Source organism: Ixodes scapularis, unplaced genomic scaffold (assembly GCF_016920785.2).
Source record: "Ixodes scapularis isolate PalLabHiFi unplaced genomic scaffold, ASM1692078v2 PGA_scaffold0__279_contigs__length_252992795, whole genome shotgun sequence".
Classification (NCBI taxonomy): Eukaryota; Metazoa; Arthropoda; class Arachnida; order Ixodida; family Ixodidae; genus Ixodes; species Ixodes scapularis.
This window is the reverse complement of record NW_024609835.1, coordinates 1,598,502-1,615,079: the sequence shown is the minus strand read 5'-3', so window position 1 is coordinate 1,615,079 and position 16,578 is coordinate 1,598,502. Positions and strand designations below refer to the sequence as shown.

Below are 16,578 nucleotides of genomic sequence, written 5' to 3'. Positions count from 1 at the left end.
GTCAGAACTACTATCCTCGCTGACAGCTTAAAGGGTAGTTGAGTGTCCTTAAAGCTATCGTTTAAGGAGCTTTAAGGAGAAACGCTGGCGTCGGCGGAATGGGATGAGAAAGTCCTGATTGGTCAATAGGGTCCTGATGTCGCAGTCAAGTGACCTCGCGCGGGAATTTCAAACAACCCACAATGCTCACGTGAAACGTGCCGTCACACGTGGAAAGAAAGCGACTGAAAACGTGACATGTAATACGAATTAAAGATAGCCGCAGGTCTCAAATGATTTCATACTAATAAAATTATTCATTCGCCTTGGAGGAAGAAATTCGAAGAATTCTAGGCGGAGGCGGATTCGGACCCACGACCCTTCGGTCGCGAACCAGGCACGCTACCGACTAAACCACACAGACACTTTTTTTTTTTTTTTTTGGCAGTTTGGACATCTAGAAAATTAAACGATCACACGTGAATTTCCTTCGCTGAGATCACCAATGCGCGATCGTAAAATTTAAAATTCTTTCAAGGTCTCAAGTTCGTTGAGAATGGACACCTGATCAGGCGCACGTTCTAAAGTGGCGTATACAGATTTTCGTCTGCAGACAGATGATCTGAAATACGGGTCGGGCGTCTCCATCGGCACGCCTCACAGCCATTCTACTTCTCCATATGGCATGCAGGCCCAGGAGCGTGACTAAACCGACAGGGATTTCACCTTGTCTCTCAATAGGAAGAAACCTAGAGCCTTATGGGGGTTAAAGGCGAGTCTATTTTAAGACTCCGCTCGAGGGCGTCCCAGAAAAAGAAAGCGCCCCAGCAGTCGAGAAAATTATGTTCGACAGTTTCAGGGTTGGTTGCTCGGCTTGGGAACCAGCGGGAATTTGCATTTAGCTATCTTGTTCAACTCTTAAAGGCGAAGCTTAAGCGTCCTCCTGTAATTCTCTTCGTGGTACTCCATTTGGCTCAAAATTTACCAAACAAACCCAACTAACATTGTTAAACTAAAAAAAATATTAGGCAAAAATATTTTTCCCCGAATTTCTCGAATTTATCATTTCGATCCTCACGGTTTATTTTAAACAGAACGTTCCTACTGGCCAGAATGAAAAATGGACGCCAGCGGCAGGCGGGAGTTTCCACTTTGGGCAGTAGAATCGCTTCCCGACCGATTCGAAGAAGTTTGATAGTGTCGACGCTTTAGAAGCTAGAACTAAAAGATGCGCGAAGCGGCACTCCTTTCAAAAGTAAAAATCATGTAGTGGTAGTCTCAAAAGCTCATTTTGGCGACGTGCGCTATCGAAAGCGTCGCTGTGATCGGCCTTCCACGATTGGCCCAGTGGTGACTATGACGTCAGCAAAGGAGCTTTCATCGACGGAAATAAGAGGAATGTAAGAACTTCAGTTTTGAGGCTGTTGGTAGCGTTGGTTTCAGAGCGCAATGATTTCAAGCTTCCACCATGCTTATTACAAACACCATCGAACTTGCTGTTCGCAAGGTAATGACGTCACGAGAGAGAAGCATTGGAGGGCGCCACCAAAAGATCTCGTCGCTAATATTGCCGCACTGATGGCGATGACAGGAAACCGAAATTAGCTAAATGAAGCGCCATGGACTTGGTGAATCCAAGGCGACGTGCAAAACTTTATGCTTTTGAAGACGTTCGCTTTTCCTGGTGTGCGGAGGTTGCGTTATGGCGTCCTTAGAGCGTCCAATTGGGCTGTGTACAGAGTGGGTAGGCTACTCTGTTTTCTGGGTGCTCGACTTGCAAGCCTGCCCGGCCACTCACTTCACGGCACCGAAATTGCGCGGCTAGATTAAAATATTCTTTCGAGCATCAGTTTTATTATTAAAATTCGCAATAACTATTCCGAATTTTACGATACTAAGTAGTGTCCCAGAAAGAATAAAAAGCCGAGGATTATAAAAATATACAAAGTGTCCTCCAAAAAAATTTACAGGTTTTTTTTTTTTTTTTTTTTTTTTGCAAATATAAATTAGGCGTCGCCGAACGTTTGTTCTCCGCCCAAAGGTAGCGCTAGAGGTCCGAACCGATGCCAAAGTTTCAGCACAAAGCGTTATGTTATTCGAAAGTTATAAAAAAAAGAAAACATTTCAAAATGTTCGATGGAAAAATGGGGCCCATTTTCTCCCTTTTTCAGTTTCCGGTACCATAGAGCTCCGTGTATTCGACAGCTCCGTCGGTCACCATTTTCCCATTGAAATTTTCAGAAAATCCCCTCTAACTTTCGAATGCATTATCGGTTCGTACTAAAAAGTTTCGCATCTGGTTGTGACCTCTAGCGCTACCTTCGGGCGGAGAATGAACGTTCGTCGGTGCGTAATTTATTTTTGCGGTGGAAAACAAAAAGTCCGCTCAATGCCTTCGGGGACACCCTGCAGTTAGTTGGGGTAGCTGAAAAAGATGACCGGAGTAGCGGCGAGGGCCATGCATCTTACCCGACAGCCAATGAGATTGCCGCATTAGCAGAAGAGAACGCTAAAGAACCAATCACCAAGTTAGAGCCGGACAGATGAGAAGACAGGCATCTTGTGCTCTCAGTTACCGCAAGATATGAACGACACCGGGTTGCCTTCGATCGTGACACGTCGTGCTTGAAAACAACTGTTAGCTGAAGCCATTTTCGTTTTTTCTTTTTTTTTTTAACTTTGTTCTTTTTTTTTATTGGGTATCGCCCAGGCGCCAAATGCCGAGTCACTGGGGCTCTGAACGCATGCACAGTACACATCTGATGTTCCAGGGGAAAGAGAGCTTGTTCAGGACGTGTCTCACAGATCAGGAGACAAAGATGGCACCGCGCAGGGGCTCGAAACTCGTCAAACCCACGAAGCGAAGTTCACGAAGCGCACCGATTGGACGATCCCGACGATGACGTGACGCTTTTCTTTCGCCGGCGTCCAATCGGTGCGCTACGCGAACTTTCGGCTCCAACTTTGTGATTGCCGAGTTTAGGGCCCCAGGAGGTCGATTTCAACCCCTGGCAACCGGGAATCTGCTGTTCATTGCGGCACAAAACCCGCAGAAGAGACTCCGCCCTACAAGAGCAAAGCTCCGCCTACATAAAAGATGGCTGGCTGCAGGGGCGTACCCATTCGGGGGGGGGGGGGACGCTTGCCCCCTCCCCCCCGTAGTTTTCAGAGGGGGGGGGGGGGGGGGCAAGGCATGTGCTCTGCCCCCCCCCCCCCTGAAACAGCCGCCACTGGGCAGGGCAAACACTGGCCAGCGGCGCCCCAAAATTACCAAGGGCACCGCCCCCCAGCCCTGGGGGGGGGGGGGGGGGTATCTGGTTTGCCCCCCCCCCCTTACCCTCAAAAGTAAGTTGGCATGCCACTGGCTGGCTGGTGTGCCAATGTTTCCGTTCTGGTAGCCTGGGCTCATTGGCGGGTGCTCCCCGTCAACCTGACGATTCCAGGGAGTCATAATGTTAGACGGCAACTTGAGAAAAAAGTGGCGAGTCCGGGACTTCCCATTATCGCTCCTTAGCGAAGAACATTGCGGCGTCAGCCAATAGAAAGGCCAGACGACGGGTCACGAAGCAAGAACGGGGATCAGAATATGCGTTTCTTAACCAGCGAGTGTATGTGCTTACAGAATCGCATATTTCCCGGCATTCCGAGACGCCAAGAAAATGCTGTCATTTATCGTTGAGTACCGTATTTATTCGAAAACAGGTCGAGCTTTTTTATGAACGGACCCGCCCGTCTAGTTAACGCAGCAGCTTGGGCGAGTTGGTTGCTCAATTAACACACAGTACAGGGCACTACTGCAAAAGTACACTCACCCCGAGCGAGCTCCGCGCGTCTACTTCCCGCCGAACCCATTTTTGGTGAGTCATTAAGACTTACCAAAAAAGCCGGCGAAAAGCGAAACGGACATTGCGTTTTGAAATTAAAAAAAAAAAAAAATGCGATTCACACAAAACTAATTTCTGTGTTCCGTCGGGGCCTCGTCATTCCCTGGGCCTCTTCTGCAAATCGCCATGATTGGCGCTTCTTGGGCGTTGCATAGAAATCCACGCTCTGGCATTGTTCATACAGAAGTCGACCTATTTTCGATTATACAGGATATAGCTTTCTTTTATCATTTTTTTTTTTTTACTTCGGGAATTAGAGAGCCCGGTTTATCTCGCCTATTTTATGTTGGCTTACCACCCGGGCTTACCACCCGGGCGAAAATTGCCGAGTCGATGAAACGTGGGCGTTCGCTAAAACGTCATTCGATCAAGTGAGTGCCTCCCATCTAAGCATGGAGAAAATGCACGCCGTAATAAACGTGTAAACACAAAGACCCCCCCACGCCTGCCAAGCGTTAAGCCATAGCACAGTTCATGCTTAGGAAGCGTGAATTCTATGCGTTGAAAGACACCACGCTTAGAACAAGCCTGCAAAAAATCACTTTGCGTCACGCCTGCCAAGCGTTAAACCATAGCGCAGTTCACGCTCAGGGAGCGTGAATAGACCGATCTCACTAAGCGTTCGGCGCATGCGTGACGCCGCCATAACTTTAGTTCACAGGAGGCAGACGGTCGTGCATGCGAGGCAAGGAGGTTAGAAGTACTAGGAGGGGGCACGTTGCAATATTGGTGAAGCCTACTCATAAAAAGTTTAAACTATTTTGTGCCCAGCGTGACCGCAGATATCTCTGGCGATTGGTGCGCGTGACATGTCACGTGTGAGATGGATGGTTGATTGTAGAAGGACTCCTTGCAGGCTTGCGCGCGCTCCGTCCGGTAGGTTTTATCAGATCGAAGGCTACACTGTGGTGTATTCTAGTAGCCTACAGTAAGACGAAGGCTAGCTACGGTCACGTGATGTGGTCACGTTGGCATGGTGAGTGAGGAGAGTAAGGAGGGAAATGAGAAAGAGGCGAGGCGTCAAGGGAGCATGGCTTGTGGAGGCTACGCGGCCGACGTCATGCCCTCTCCTACCCTTCTATTCTCCATGATGCGAGGGCTCGTGCCTTCTCGTGCTCTACACGCGCAGAGCTCCCGCGAGGTTATCGCACGTGCAAAAAGACTAAAGTTCCCTCGATGCATTGCGGCAACGGTGGCGTACTCAAACTGACTGGTGAGAGCGGTCTATTGCGCGCGTATACGCTAAGAGTCTTTGAGCTCCTCCTAGGAGGATTCGCGAAGAGAACTAAAGCCAAGACGAGCACAGTAAAAAATGCCGGCTTCCAGGACCATGGCTGCGGTCGCTTTGGCGGCGTCATGAGGGCGACATCGGCGGCATCCTCGCGACTGCGATTTTCAACACGGGACGACATTACACTCGGTTTGGATGACCCAGTAAGATGGGCAACGATCCCCGGCAACTTGATGCTGGCGACGCGCGAAACTTTCTCGGTGAAGGTACGGTGTGCCAAGTTGCTTACACGAGACACCTCTTGGCGAGGCGACGCAACCGGACACGACCGGTCAACCGCTCGCGTCGCATTCTCACGTTGAAACAATCCTAAAATGTTATTCTGGACAAAGAAAACTTTTTTTTTTCTCAAGTTGCAGCATTTCGTGTGTGAAATAAAAATTGCGGCTGTATCTTGGTGGCGTTGCAAGCGCGAGACGTGTGGGCTTTTGCGTCGCGGCGGAGAAACGCTAATCTGAAACGCTTTGGCGTAGCGTGCCTTAACGCAAGCGCTAAATTTAGCGCTAGCGTGCGCTAAAATTGCGTACGTTACTCTAAAACTCCCTCTTTTGCGATCAACGGCACGTTTAAACGAACGATCGAAAAAAAAATTAATCTGATTCTTTTTTTCGTGCTTTACGAACGTCAGATGTTTATTTTAAACTAATGTTGTTCATACATAAAAGGCGAAAAATAGATTAGAAAGAAAAGAATTTTTTTTTTTTATCTCACAATAATTATGTGGTTGCGTTCATGAACGAAGAGGGGACAACTCGGGGAGCACCATCGTGGTACAAGTTATGGCACTTGCCATAGCTTGAGAGTTTCTCTTTTTGTTATGTTTTATTAATACATTACGTTTCTACAAATTTGTTAACGCCGCCTCCTAATTTGTATCACCCTGATTTTAAGCTTTTTAAAATTGCGAAGCTGTTGAGACCGTCTTTAGGTATCTGCGTTGTCGTTTTTTGCGAGCCTTGTCGGTATTGTGTATTTAAACTATTATTATCTTACTTCTTTCTATTTCAAAAAATATTAAAGACGTAATGTATTGTCCGAGAAATTTGCGAGGTGAACGCCGTTATCCAGATTGCTTTTCATATCGCTTCGAATCTTCGTGCGACTAGCCGAGGTTTTATTCTGTCCGGAATTTCGTACCTTTAAAGTCTCCTATCGGCGGAAGAACTGTTCAGCCATTAACCTAAACACTCTTCGTATGCATGTTCCGTTTTACTTAATGCGTCTATTCTAAGGCGTCCGCAGTGGCACCAGAGTCCTCGACGTCTCCGAGCTATCCTCGTTGCGGTCTAAGGCGAGCAAACCATACTCACCCTTGGGCGAGAGGCGCTGTATAAATGAGGCACTTATGATGAGGCTCCGAGTTATTTATGGTGCTTTTTACTCCCGAGCGAGAGCCCCGCTTTTGCGATTGAACCTTGGAAGGGCCGTGAGTGGATCGATTCTTGCGCATTGCAGATCGCAGACGCTGTTGCGTAAGGGTGTCGAAGACCGAGCCGAGGGCGACATCAAAGACCCGGACATCATACCACCCAAGGGAGACTTGGAAGGTTAGTGCCACAGCACGCGCCTGTCCCGCACGACGACACGATCCTTCTGTGTGACGGAGGGCTCGGAAGTTCGTGTCATCACGTACTTTGTTGTTGAACTAAGATTACACTTCGTCCGATACAAGGGCACCGAAGCACTAGCCTAAGGCCGGGGCCCCACTGCTCATCCATCGCACAAAAGACCGTCTGCGAACACGAGCCAGCGCAATATCCGTGGTTCGAATGCCGCGTGCCAAGTTTTCTCCTACAACTCATTGTTATGCGGCACTCGAAACACGGATCTCGCGGGAAGTCGCGTTAGAATCTGTGTATGCAGACTGTCTTCTTTTGTAGGGGGATAAGCAGTGTGACTTTAGAGCGGAGCTTCTCCGGCGGGTTCTACCTTGCTGTCGCGTGACAACTGCGAGCAACGCTGGACGCAGCTGAGTTTTCGAATGGCGCCAAGCCTTTCCTCTAAAATGATGTAGTAATTTTTAGAATATGGTCTAGGGGTTTGATTTTGGTCAAGGTGAGATTGAGCGCGTTCTCGGCTGCTGATGGCATGCGGCACAGCATGCTGCTGGCATGCGGCACAGCATGCTGCTGGGCAGACATGCTCGACCAATGGGAAGTGTTTCACCCGGTCCGCGATCGGGCAGTATTTTGCTGAGAACATCTCACCAACACGGAAATGATGAGAGACGTCTCGCAGTCTCTGATATGCTTTTCCATAGTATACTTCTTCGTCCACAAGTTAAAGTGAGCTTATTTGCGGTAGCAAAACAACTTGCGATCTGCAAATAAAAGCGCGGGTTGTCAATGGCTGCCAACTTAAAATGGTATCTTGGTATGCGAACGCAAAAGGTGACGAGGGACACAAAAACACGTCAGACACGGGCCAAGATGTTTAAGCCACACGCTCTCCTAATTCTATCTATGTTAAAATAGTAGACTATATCAGGCCGCATCCGATCTCACTAGGCCGCGGCACTCCCTTCGTAGCAGACGAATCAATTCTTTCTCGGTTTGTTAGCGAAGAACTGACGGCGTTTTTTGTTTTGTTTTTTCAGTTGATTTTCGTGTTCGAGTGTCGCTGCGTAGCATACAAACCGCATTCTTTGCTCGCTTTAGCAGACGAGCCGTACACGGGCGCTGTGTTGGCTCGCTCCGTGGGAGGGAAAGAAAATCTCGCTCTCCTTTACCCCAGGTAAAGGCTGCTTCGCCCTAAAGTCACTGGATCCTGCGAAAGTAGCGCCATTGCCTTCCCTACCTGCTAGCCGCACACAAACAAATAGCAACATACAGACGACGAAACCTCTTTTCTTTGTTGTTATTGTTGTTTTTTTTTTGGCGGTCGGTTAGGGATAATTGTCAAAAGCGATGCGTTTTTTTGTTGTTGTTTTTAGAGCGCAGCTCTTAGACGCCCGTTTCCAGCTTAAGCGGCGTCGGCGTTGCCGTCGGCGTAACCGCACGGTGCATTATGGGAAATATCCCATAATTCAACGCGCGAGACTCGTGACGTCACGTGTGACGTCACAAGGGTCCCGCGCAATGCATGATGTGACATTTCCCATGATGCAACGCGCGGTTAGGAGGACGGGAAAAGGACGAGGGGGAGGGGAGGGGGAGGAGAAGGGGAGGCGGGGAAAGAGGGGAGGATGATGGATGAGGAGGGGAAGAGGATGGAGGAGGGACGTGGAGGGAAAAGGAGGAGGGGAGGGTTGGTGGTTGAAGGATGAGGGGAAAAGGAAGAGGAGGGCGGAGGAGTAGCAGGAGGATGAGGAGGTGAAGAGGACGGCAGAGGGCTATCCTCTCCAAGAGCTGCGCTCTCATTCGGCGTTACAGGCTGTTGTAAACGTCTTTCATTTTTTTCATCTACGAATAGAGAGCGTCGAATGTACGCATAGTGGGATTTTGTGTTTGACTGGTTCAGTTATTTTAGGAAACCAACTTGCTCTCACGAATGCTCGAGTAACACATTCTGCGGCAGTGCAGTTCAAAGTGTGTATGTGTGCAACTCATCTAAAGGAGCTGTCTTGCTTCTAGCAAGCCGAATCAGCCCCCCCTCGTTAAATATGTTTTTTCTAAAAGGTTTTTCTAACCACTTTAAAAATTAAAAGACGATCTCATCGCTTATTAACGGCTTTGACTGATGTTTTACGTGATGAAAATTGAAATTCGTAGAAGTCAAGCATTTAGGAACCAAACCTAAATTCACACAAAGATGTGCACGTAACATACACCTTCGACTTGCGAAGTTACATTCCCGCGAGATGCTAAGCTTTTCTTTCCCTTCCGCCGCTAGACGGCACTTGCTTTTGAGAAGCGGCTATTTTAAATAGCGTAAGACAACTTCGAGTGTTCCTTCGAGAAAAAAAAAAACGGTGAAGGAAAGCGTCGGTCATTGTTTTGTACCGAACCATACGTGTCATTTTCAGCACGTGCAGTAGTAACCATTTCCCCAATAACATGGTGGCCTTCAGCCGCGCGAGCAAACCAGTGTCCCGTATGCCCTCGGATTCGTTTCCAGGCATCGGGATGAGTCATTATAGAGTTTTAGAATAAGGGGCCTCAACGCATTGGGTCCCCATGGAGGTAGGAAGCTTCTGGAGGCGACATGACGCAAGCAGAGGAGAAGCCGGGGGAGACTTCCGGTTTGGAGGGCACGTCCTAAACGATGACCAAACCCAAAGACGGTCCTCTTCTTCCTGCCTCCATGGGGTCCCCCAAGCAGCTTGGAGCTTCACACTGTGCCTGCATAGAACTTCAGCGCTTGCGCAGAACGACGCCCCAAGCCGCTGGGGGGAGTCAAAGCGTCGGGGCTCTCTATTCTAAACTCTCTATTGACACTTTCCATCCTTTTGTTTGGTTCCGTTTCCAGATCCCGAATGGGTTTTTCGACAACTGAACGGTTCCAACGGCAGGATTTCCAGGGATGTCGGCGTTACAAAGGGCGCCATGATGTACGGAACACTACCGAACGTCAAGATACAAAGGCATCCGCAGGTATTCTTCTTTAGGCATTGCAAATTTAATCGATCAACACTACAGTGCATCGCTACACAGGTGCATACTTCTCACCGAATGCGGACAGGCGCGCCTAACCGGAAAGTTCGCATACCGCATCACGTTGCAATCAAAACACGAATTATTGTTGTTCCAATTTAATTATCTTATCCAACGAGAAAAGCGATCGATACCATGCTCCAATGAATGGTGTATCTTCAATAGCAAAAGTACGTCTTCGCCGTTTTTAATTGCTACCGATATAGCATGACGATTGAGGACAGCACCGCTCCTCTATTTTCTTGGATAAATGTGTTAAAACAAAAACCAATCACTGGTGTTCAGAGGGCATTTCGGAACAGCATGCTATATGTGCAGGAATTTTCGAGAGTGTACATGAGCACATGAGCATCTTGGTTCGAACCGCCCGAACTGCTCGCTGGAGCTCCCGTTTCTCCCGATTGTCTTCAATTTCAAACTCTCTTTGACATGTAAACATTAGCGAATACAAGCTGCTATTTTTTTCGTTGCCTTCTCCTTAAAAACTCGTCCTTTTTGGGCAGTATAGATAGTGTGATCAGAAATTTGTTACGGGGTGAGTGTCTGGAATGGGATGGATGGGACCTGCATACTTCGGGAAGCGAGGGCCCCACATGCCTTTGGGTAACATGTGCTCGGTTGTTGGCGCAGTTCAGCGACGACATGATGTACCGGGAGCGGTATCTTCTGGGCCAGGAGTACGGTGGCGTCGTGGAGCGGCACCGCGCCACGGGCTTCCGGCCGCAGGGGTCCCTGCCGGACCCGGACGAAGTGGACCGCATGATCTCTTCCAACACGCCGCTCGTCAGCGGGACGCAGCTGCGGCCCCAGGTGCGGTCAAACGCTCTCGGTTTTCGACAAAATCGGCTGATTTCTATGAGAAAACCATCATGAAGACCCGTCACCAAGTCCCGTAATGATGACCCCTTACCATTCCCGTCACGAAGGGCTGTGGCATCACGTGACGCAATGACGCCATTATGATGTTACTTTGACGCCGTTGCGTAACGTAACGTCATCAAGACGTTATTGTAACCTCATGCTGACGTCATAGTGACATCACCTTCACGCCTTGAGGTCACATAACACCATGACGTCGTGTGATGCCAAAGTCATGTGAACTCATGACGTCGCGTGACGTCCCACACATATAGCATGTGTCCAACTCATTTACAACACATCCTGTGCCCACTCGTTGTTGGTAGCATAATGAAGCTAGCGTCCCTTCCCTCCCCCCCCCCCCTTCCCCCAATTGAGGAAGAACGGACAGCGTAGCCTAGGTGGAGCTCCCTATCTTGCAGCTCCTTGAGTAAGACAGAAAGATTGGAGAAGGGAAAACAAATAAAAATAAAAATAAACAAATCAATGTATGTCAGAACAAATCAATCAGTACACGCACAGAAATCACATACACGCACGTACACGTGCTATGATTTATAAAGAAACTTCGTGTCTTCAAGAAACCATTGTAGGTGTAGCTTGAAGCAGGCGCCAGGACTTATTCAATACAAAGACGACGCCCACTAAAATCACACGTGGTCTCCTATTATAATCTTGTATCGACGCTACAAATGCCAGGTAACAGCCCGGCGTTCGTAACACCATGCAAAATAATTTAAGGCAACGTTGCCATATTTATGGACCAAGAAATTTTTTAGATCAAAGGGACTTGGGACCAGCCTCCTAGATGTAGTTTTTTTATAAATAGTTTACTGAGGTTCTTGAAAAATGCTCCGAACATCCGTTTTGTGCAAACACGAAAACCATTTCACATATACGGTGTGACCGGCACGAACTAACATAATTCTTGTGATGTGCGACATCAACGGTGCTTCGATAAGAACTCGAGAGTTTTACAGCCTCTCCTTAAATCCCTGTTTTTATTATTATTATTAGTATTAGTATTAGTATTATTGTCGTTGTTGTTGACGATGCCCATGTAGGACGTGCGTTCACAGCAATAATAATAATAATAAAAAAAAACATTGCGACACAAAAAGGTGTCGATGCACCGGCCACGCATTTGAACTTGAGCCAGATGCCCAATCTCGAGCCCGAGATCAACAAGAAAGAAACAAAAAAAGGATCGTACCACAAAATGGCTCGATGTCACCACCCTAGAATAGACGTGCACAGACGGAACACTATAGGGGGTGTCCGAAGGAGCGCCCAGGCTCTTTAAATCGACCGTGAAATTCGATTTTGTAACCTATCGTGCTACGATTTTGTGCAACGTTGCCCACAGACGGTGCATTCTTTTTTTTTTTTTTTTTTTTTTGTAAAATTTGCAGAGTAATGCTATCTGCGGAAAAAGTAAAAAAAAGAGAAGGGCTCAACTCCTATGGAAACGCAGCGAAGCCACTGGTCTTCAAACCGCATAGGGCGCCCTATTGTTTGAAGACCGGTGTTTTTTGACGAATTGGAACTTACAATGAAGAAACATGCGGATTAATCGCTTTATAAGTGGAATTCGCCGTCGCCGGCAAATGAGAAGAAAGATTTTTTTAAAAGTGCCACGCCTCTTTTTGATTCCTTTTGTTGGTGCTCTTTAATTTTGTTTTTTATGGCCCTTTGGATATTTACGTTTCGCCGCCCCTGCTCTAGGCTTTTGAAGATCTTCTTATTCCACATCCTTGCCGCCATCTCGGAATGTTTGACAAGGTGGTGAGTAGGGTGAGTTGGTTGATCATCTTCAAAAGTGGAAACAGCGCAAACAAAATTAATTAATTAACAAAGGAAGAGTAAAAAAAGTGTACGGACACAGTGCTGACTATCAACTGAAAGTTTAATTTTCGAGCGAACCAGAAAATAAACACCGGAAGCATAAAGGAAAGAACTAAACAAGACACAAAAATACAACCCGATAACCAAGACTTCTGCTACATCATATCTCTTTCACACGAGCTTGCCACTGTTCTACATAAAAAGGACTTCGCCATACACCAAGTGCACCGGCGGTGCGCTAACACATTCCCCTTCCGATTTTGATAAAATAAAAAAGTCTTCTTGAATCTCTCTCGCGGTCTTATTTTTTGTGTCTTGTTTGGTTCTTTCCTCTCTGCTTCCGTGTTTATTTTCTCCTTAGCTTGAAAATTAAACTTTCAGTTGATAGCGCAAGAAGAACAATAGAACAAGAAGAGCCCATGCTCTTCTTGTTCTTTGTTTGTTTGTTTGTTTTGCGCTGTTTCCGCTTTTGAAGATGATCAACCAACTCGCCTAACTTACCGCCTTGTTAAACATCATTTCATGTACGTACATCGGGCCCTTTTTTCTGTGCTTCAATCATAACCCATCAAGCCCTTTTCCTTTAATAAACGCCATCGTTTCCGCAACCTGCAAAGCTCCGGTTAAGCTGCCAGAAAAGGTACGTTCCCTCCGGAGGCTGTCGGCCTTATCAGCATGGTGAACCAATCCACCGGACATGCCAAACGCGTGTGCAAGATACTTCTTTAGGAGTAGTGGAGACAAGTCAGACCACTACATTAAGGTTTAAGATTCTGGTGCTTTCGAACCTCTGTGGATGCGGGTGCGGCAGAAAGGAAGTTTCGTGCATGCAAGCGAGAGATGGCGCGGGTCACCGAGTCTCTGTGGGAGCGGCAAAGCGCCTTCTTGCCTAACAAGCTTCAAGGTCAGCCGGGAGTCAAGGGCAACGTGGTGTTTCTGGGAGGTGCCACCGTTCCGGCAGTCGTAATGAACATTCTGGAGAAGAGTCCTAAGTTCGCCATGGAACCGTCGGTCAGGCCTTCGGATATGTTGACCCTGGTGCGGCAGGTATCTGCGAAGACGCCAGACGACAACAGGAACCGGTGCGTTCATGATTGTGTGGAAGGGTTGATTCAGAGGGAAGGCCCAAGGCCTTTCCATAGGATGACGCTGGGACCCATGGTTCAGTTGTTTAATGAGTCAAAGTTGAGGCTGTTGCAGTCGGACAAAAAAGGAGGTTTTGTCGTGGTGTCTGATGGCTTGTTCCAGGAAAGAGCGAGACGGGCTGTGCTGAAAATTTTCAAAAGTGTACCGGGGGTGGAACTGAAGAAGGTTAAGGGGCGGGCCGTGAGGCTTTGTAGCCAGCTTGTGTTGGACAACCTTAAGAACTCTGTGTCGGGCACCAATGGCCTCAACCTCGAGGTCTTCTTCTCACTAAATACCCATAAGGAGCTAAGACCGTTCAGAGCGATTCTTACCCAGAAAGACTTTTGGTAGCTCTATAAATCGTCTTTTCTTCAGCGACACTCGTCACTGCTTAAGTTGGACGACCCTTTCCTTATTTGCAATTCTGAGGCCCTTGTGGATTTCCTCCAAAAAGACAATCCGGGAGGTTGTGAGTTAGTGTTCTTCGATGTTCAGGAGATGTTTTATTCGGTCCCTCATGGTGAATTGATGCTAGCTGTGGGAGAGTGCATAGAAGCAAGTGGTTCAGTGCCATTCATAAACTCAACGGGAGTTGCGGTAGATTCCTTTTTTGAATTCTTGAGTTTTTACTTGAGCTCCACCTATGTCACATTTGAAAGTGAAATTTTTTCTGCAAAAGAGTGGGATTTGTGTTGGGTCGAGTGTGGCACCGATCCTTAGTGATATATATCTTGCGAGGTGTGACAAGTCTGTAGCAGGGTCTTTGGACTGTCGGGTTTTGAGAGTGTTTCGGTATGGACGACAGCCTAATGACAACCAGAGCACTAGCCATCAAGGCGTGTGTCTAGATTTTTTGGCCTGCTTTAAGGAGTGCAGGCGAGCGCCATTTTGTTTTGTCCCTTCTATTTTATTTCGCCGAGCGCATTCCAAGTGAGCACCATTGTGTTTTGCCCTTTTCTTTTATTTCGCTGGGCGCAAGGTTGTGTTCTCGGGAGGTTGTGTTTATTAGCGGCGAGGTATTTTGGTGGCGCCCTCATATGGTTCCCCCTTGTTTCGTCATTACCTTGCAAACAACAAGTTCGATGGTGTTTGTAAATAGCATGGTGGAAGCTTGAAATCACTGAGCTCTTAAAGCAACACTGCCAACACCGTCAAAATTAAATTTCTTTCATTCCTCTTATTTCCGTCGATGATAAATCCCCTTTCCTACGTCATAGTCAGCGTTCGGCCAATCGTGGAAGGCCACAGCGACGCTTTCGGTCGTGCACGGGGCTAATTCTAACTCCTCAGCATCAAGGGACTGGCACGTGGACTCCCGCGCCATGATGGCGCGACTGGCTAGCGTCAGGCAGGATGCGGCATCGGGTAACAGCCATGGGCGAGCCCAAGCTGCGCAAGGGAACTATGCGCCAGTCTAACAGCGGGACTCGGAGTGAGAGTGCTTGTACGATGGTGGTACGCGACCACCAATAGTGTCCGTCTTGTAACCTAAAATTGTATCGAGAATATTAAAACCAGTGTTCCTTTAATTACCAAAATCCCATTCGTCAAGACCTCGTTTATTTTCAAGAATATATTTTATTTGAGACAAATCATCGATAACAGGAGTGATCCTCGGGTTATCCTTTAAGTTCGAGACACCCGCAGGAGAAACATTGCAGTTTTTGGACCTGATGCTTTATCATCAGCCGTCATATACTTGTAGGTCATATGAGCCACGTTCAAAGAAGAGGGTTATGCAATACGACTCAGCACGCTCTGAACCTGTGAAGCGGCCGATTACTACGTCGTGCATGCGGGCTTCTGTGTTGAGGTCTTGCCATCATAGGTGTGAGGACAGTCTATCGTTACAGGTGTCTAGGCTGACATCGGCAGGATACCCTATGACGTTGACTGTGGGTGTAGCAGAGTCCATGATAAAGGTGTTCACAACCCAGTCCTATGGTTAAAAAAAAGCCGACAGTCAGTCCGGTGGTGGTGCCTTATGTCCACGCCATCTCCCATCAAATTAAGCGAGTGGCTTACAAGTAACGTGGCAGTGGTTTTTTCAGCACCCCAAAACTTGTCACGATTGTGCTGTGCTGTTAACTGAAGGAAGGCCAGTGATTTCAATTCTGGTGTTAACCACCGCAGTCCTTTTGTCCCATGCGCACTAGGGGTTGCGTACCAGATCCCCTTCACATGTGGTAGGGTAAACATTGGACAAACAGGGAGGTGCATAAACGTGAAGGCGAGGGAGCATTCCCTTGCTCTCCGTTCCTCACCCGCTGGCCACTTAGGGGTACATTGCAGTAGGTGCGGCTGCGTGCTTTTGTGCAATGACTTGACGATCCTGGCGCGTAACAAAAATAAGACCGCCAGAGAGATTGAAGATACCTTTTTTATCAAAAGGGGAAGGGGTTGTGTTAGCGCGCGGTCGGTGCGCTTGGTGGATGACGAAGTCCTTTTTATCAAGAACAGTGGCCAGCACGTGTGAAAGAGATGACGCTGTAGATGTCTTGGTTATCGGATTTTATTCTTGTGCCGTGTTTTTTTTTTTTTTTTTTCCTCTATGCTTCCAGTGTTTCTTTTGTGCTTCGCTCGAAAATTAAACTTTCAGAGAACAGTCTTTGTTGTTGTTGTTGTTGTTGTTGTTTTGCGCTGCTTTTTTTCTTTTTTTTTTTTTTTTTTTTGAAGAGTGTTTGACAGCTTCCTTGTGGCGACTCGCCTTGCAGAGGCGAGACACTCCGGAGCGGGAGCGGCGTACCATCTCGACCCCGGTCTGACAGGCGGGGGCCTCGCTCGGCCCGCAGCCGTTCGAGTCGGACTCGAGACTCGTAACGGCCGTGGCCGTGCAAAGGCCCGCTCCATCCCCTGTGATCTCGTATGGTCGGCGCCCCCCAGGGTGCGACGACGTCAGTGCCTTCTCCCATTGCCCGGACGGACGGCTCGCCCCGTCCCGCAGGGACAGTGCGTCTTCCACGGACTCCTACGCCTCCTGGACTGCAGGACAGGCCGTCGCGCA

At 48.1% G+C, this 16,578-nt stretch overlaps 1 protein-coding gene across 1 annotated transcript in view; it reads left to right on the top strand.

Moving 5' to 3' along the window:
* Positions 1-16,339, top strand: part of LOC8036413 (nephrin) — a 241,238-nt gene extending 224,899 nt beyond the window's left edge. Inside the window, exons 13-16 of the mRNA XM_042289072.1 lie at positions 6,610-6,701; positions 9,562-9,686; positions 10,377-10,529; positions 16,253-16,339. Of these exons, the coding sequence (XP_042145006.1) occupies positions 6,610-6,701; positions 9,562-9,686; positions 10,377-10,529; positions 16,253-16,339 (457 nt within the window). The remainder of the gene's footprint in view (positions 1-6,609; positions 6,702-9,561; positions 9,687-10,376; positions 10,530-16,252) is intronic.
* Positions 16,340-16,578: the final 239 nt, after the last annotated feature.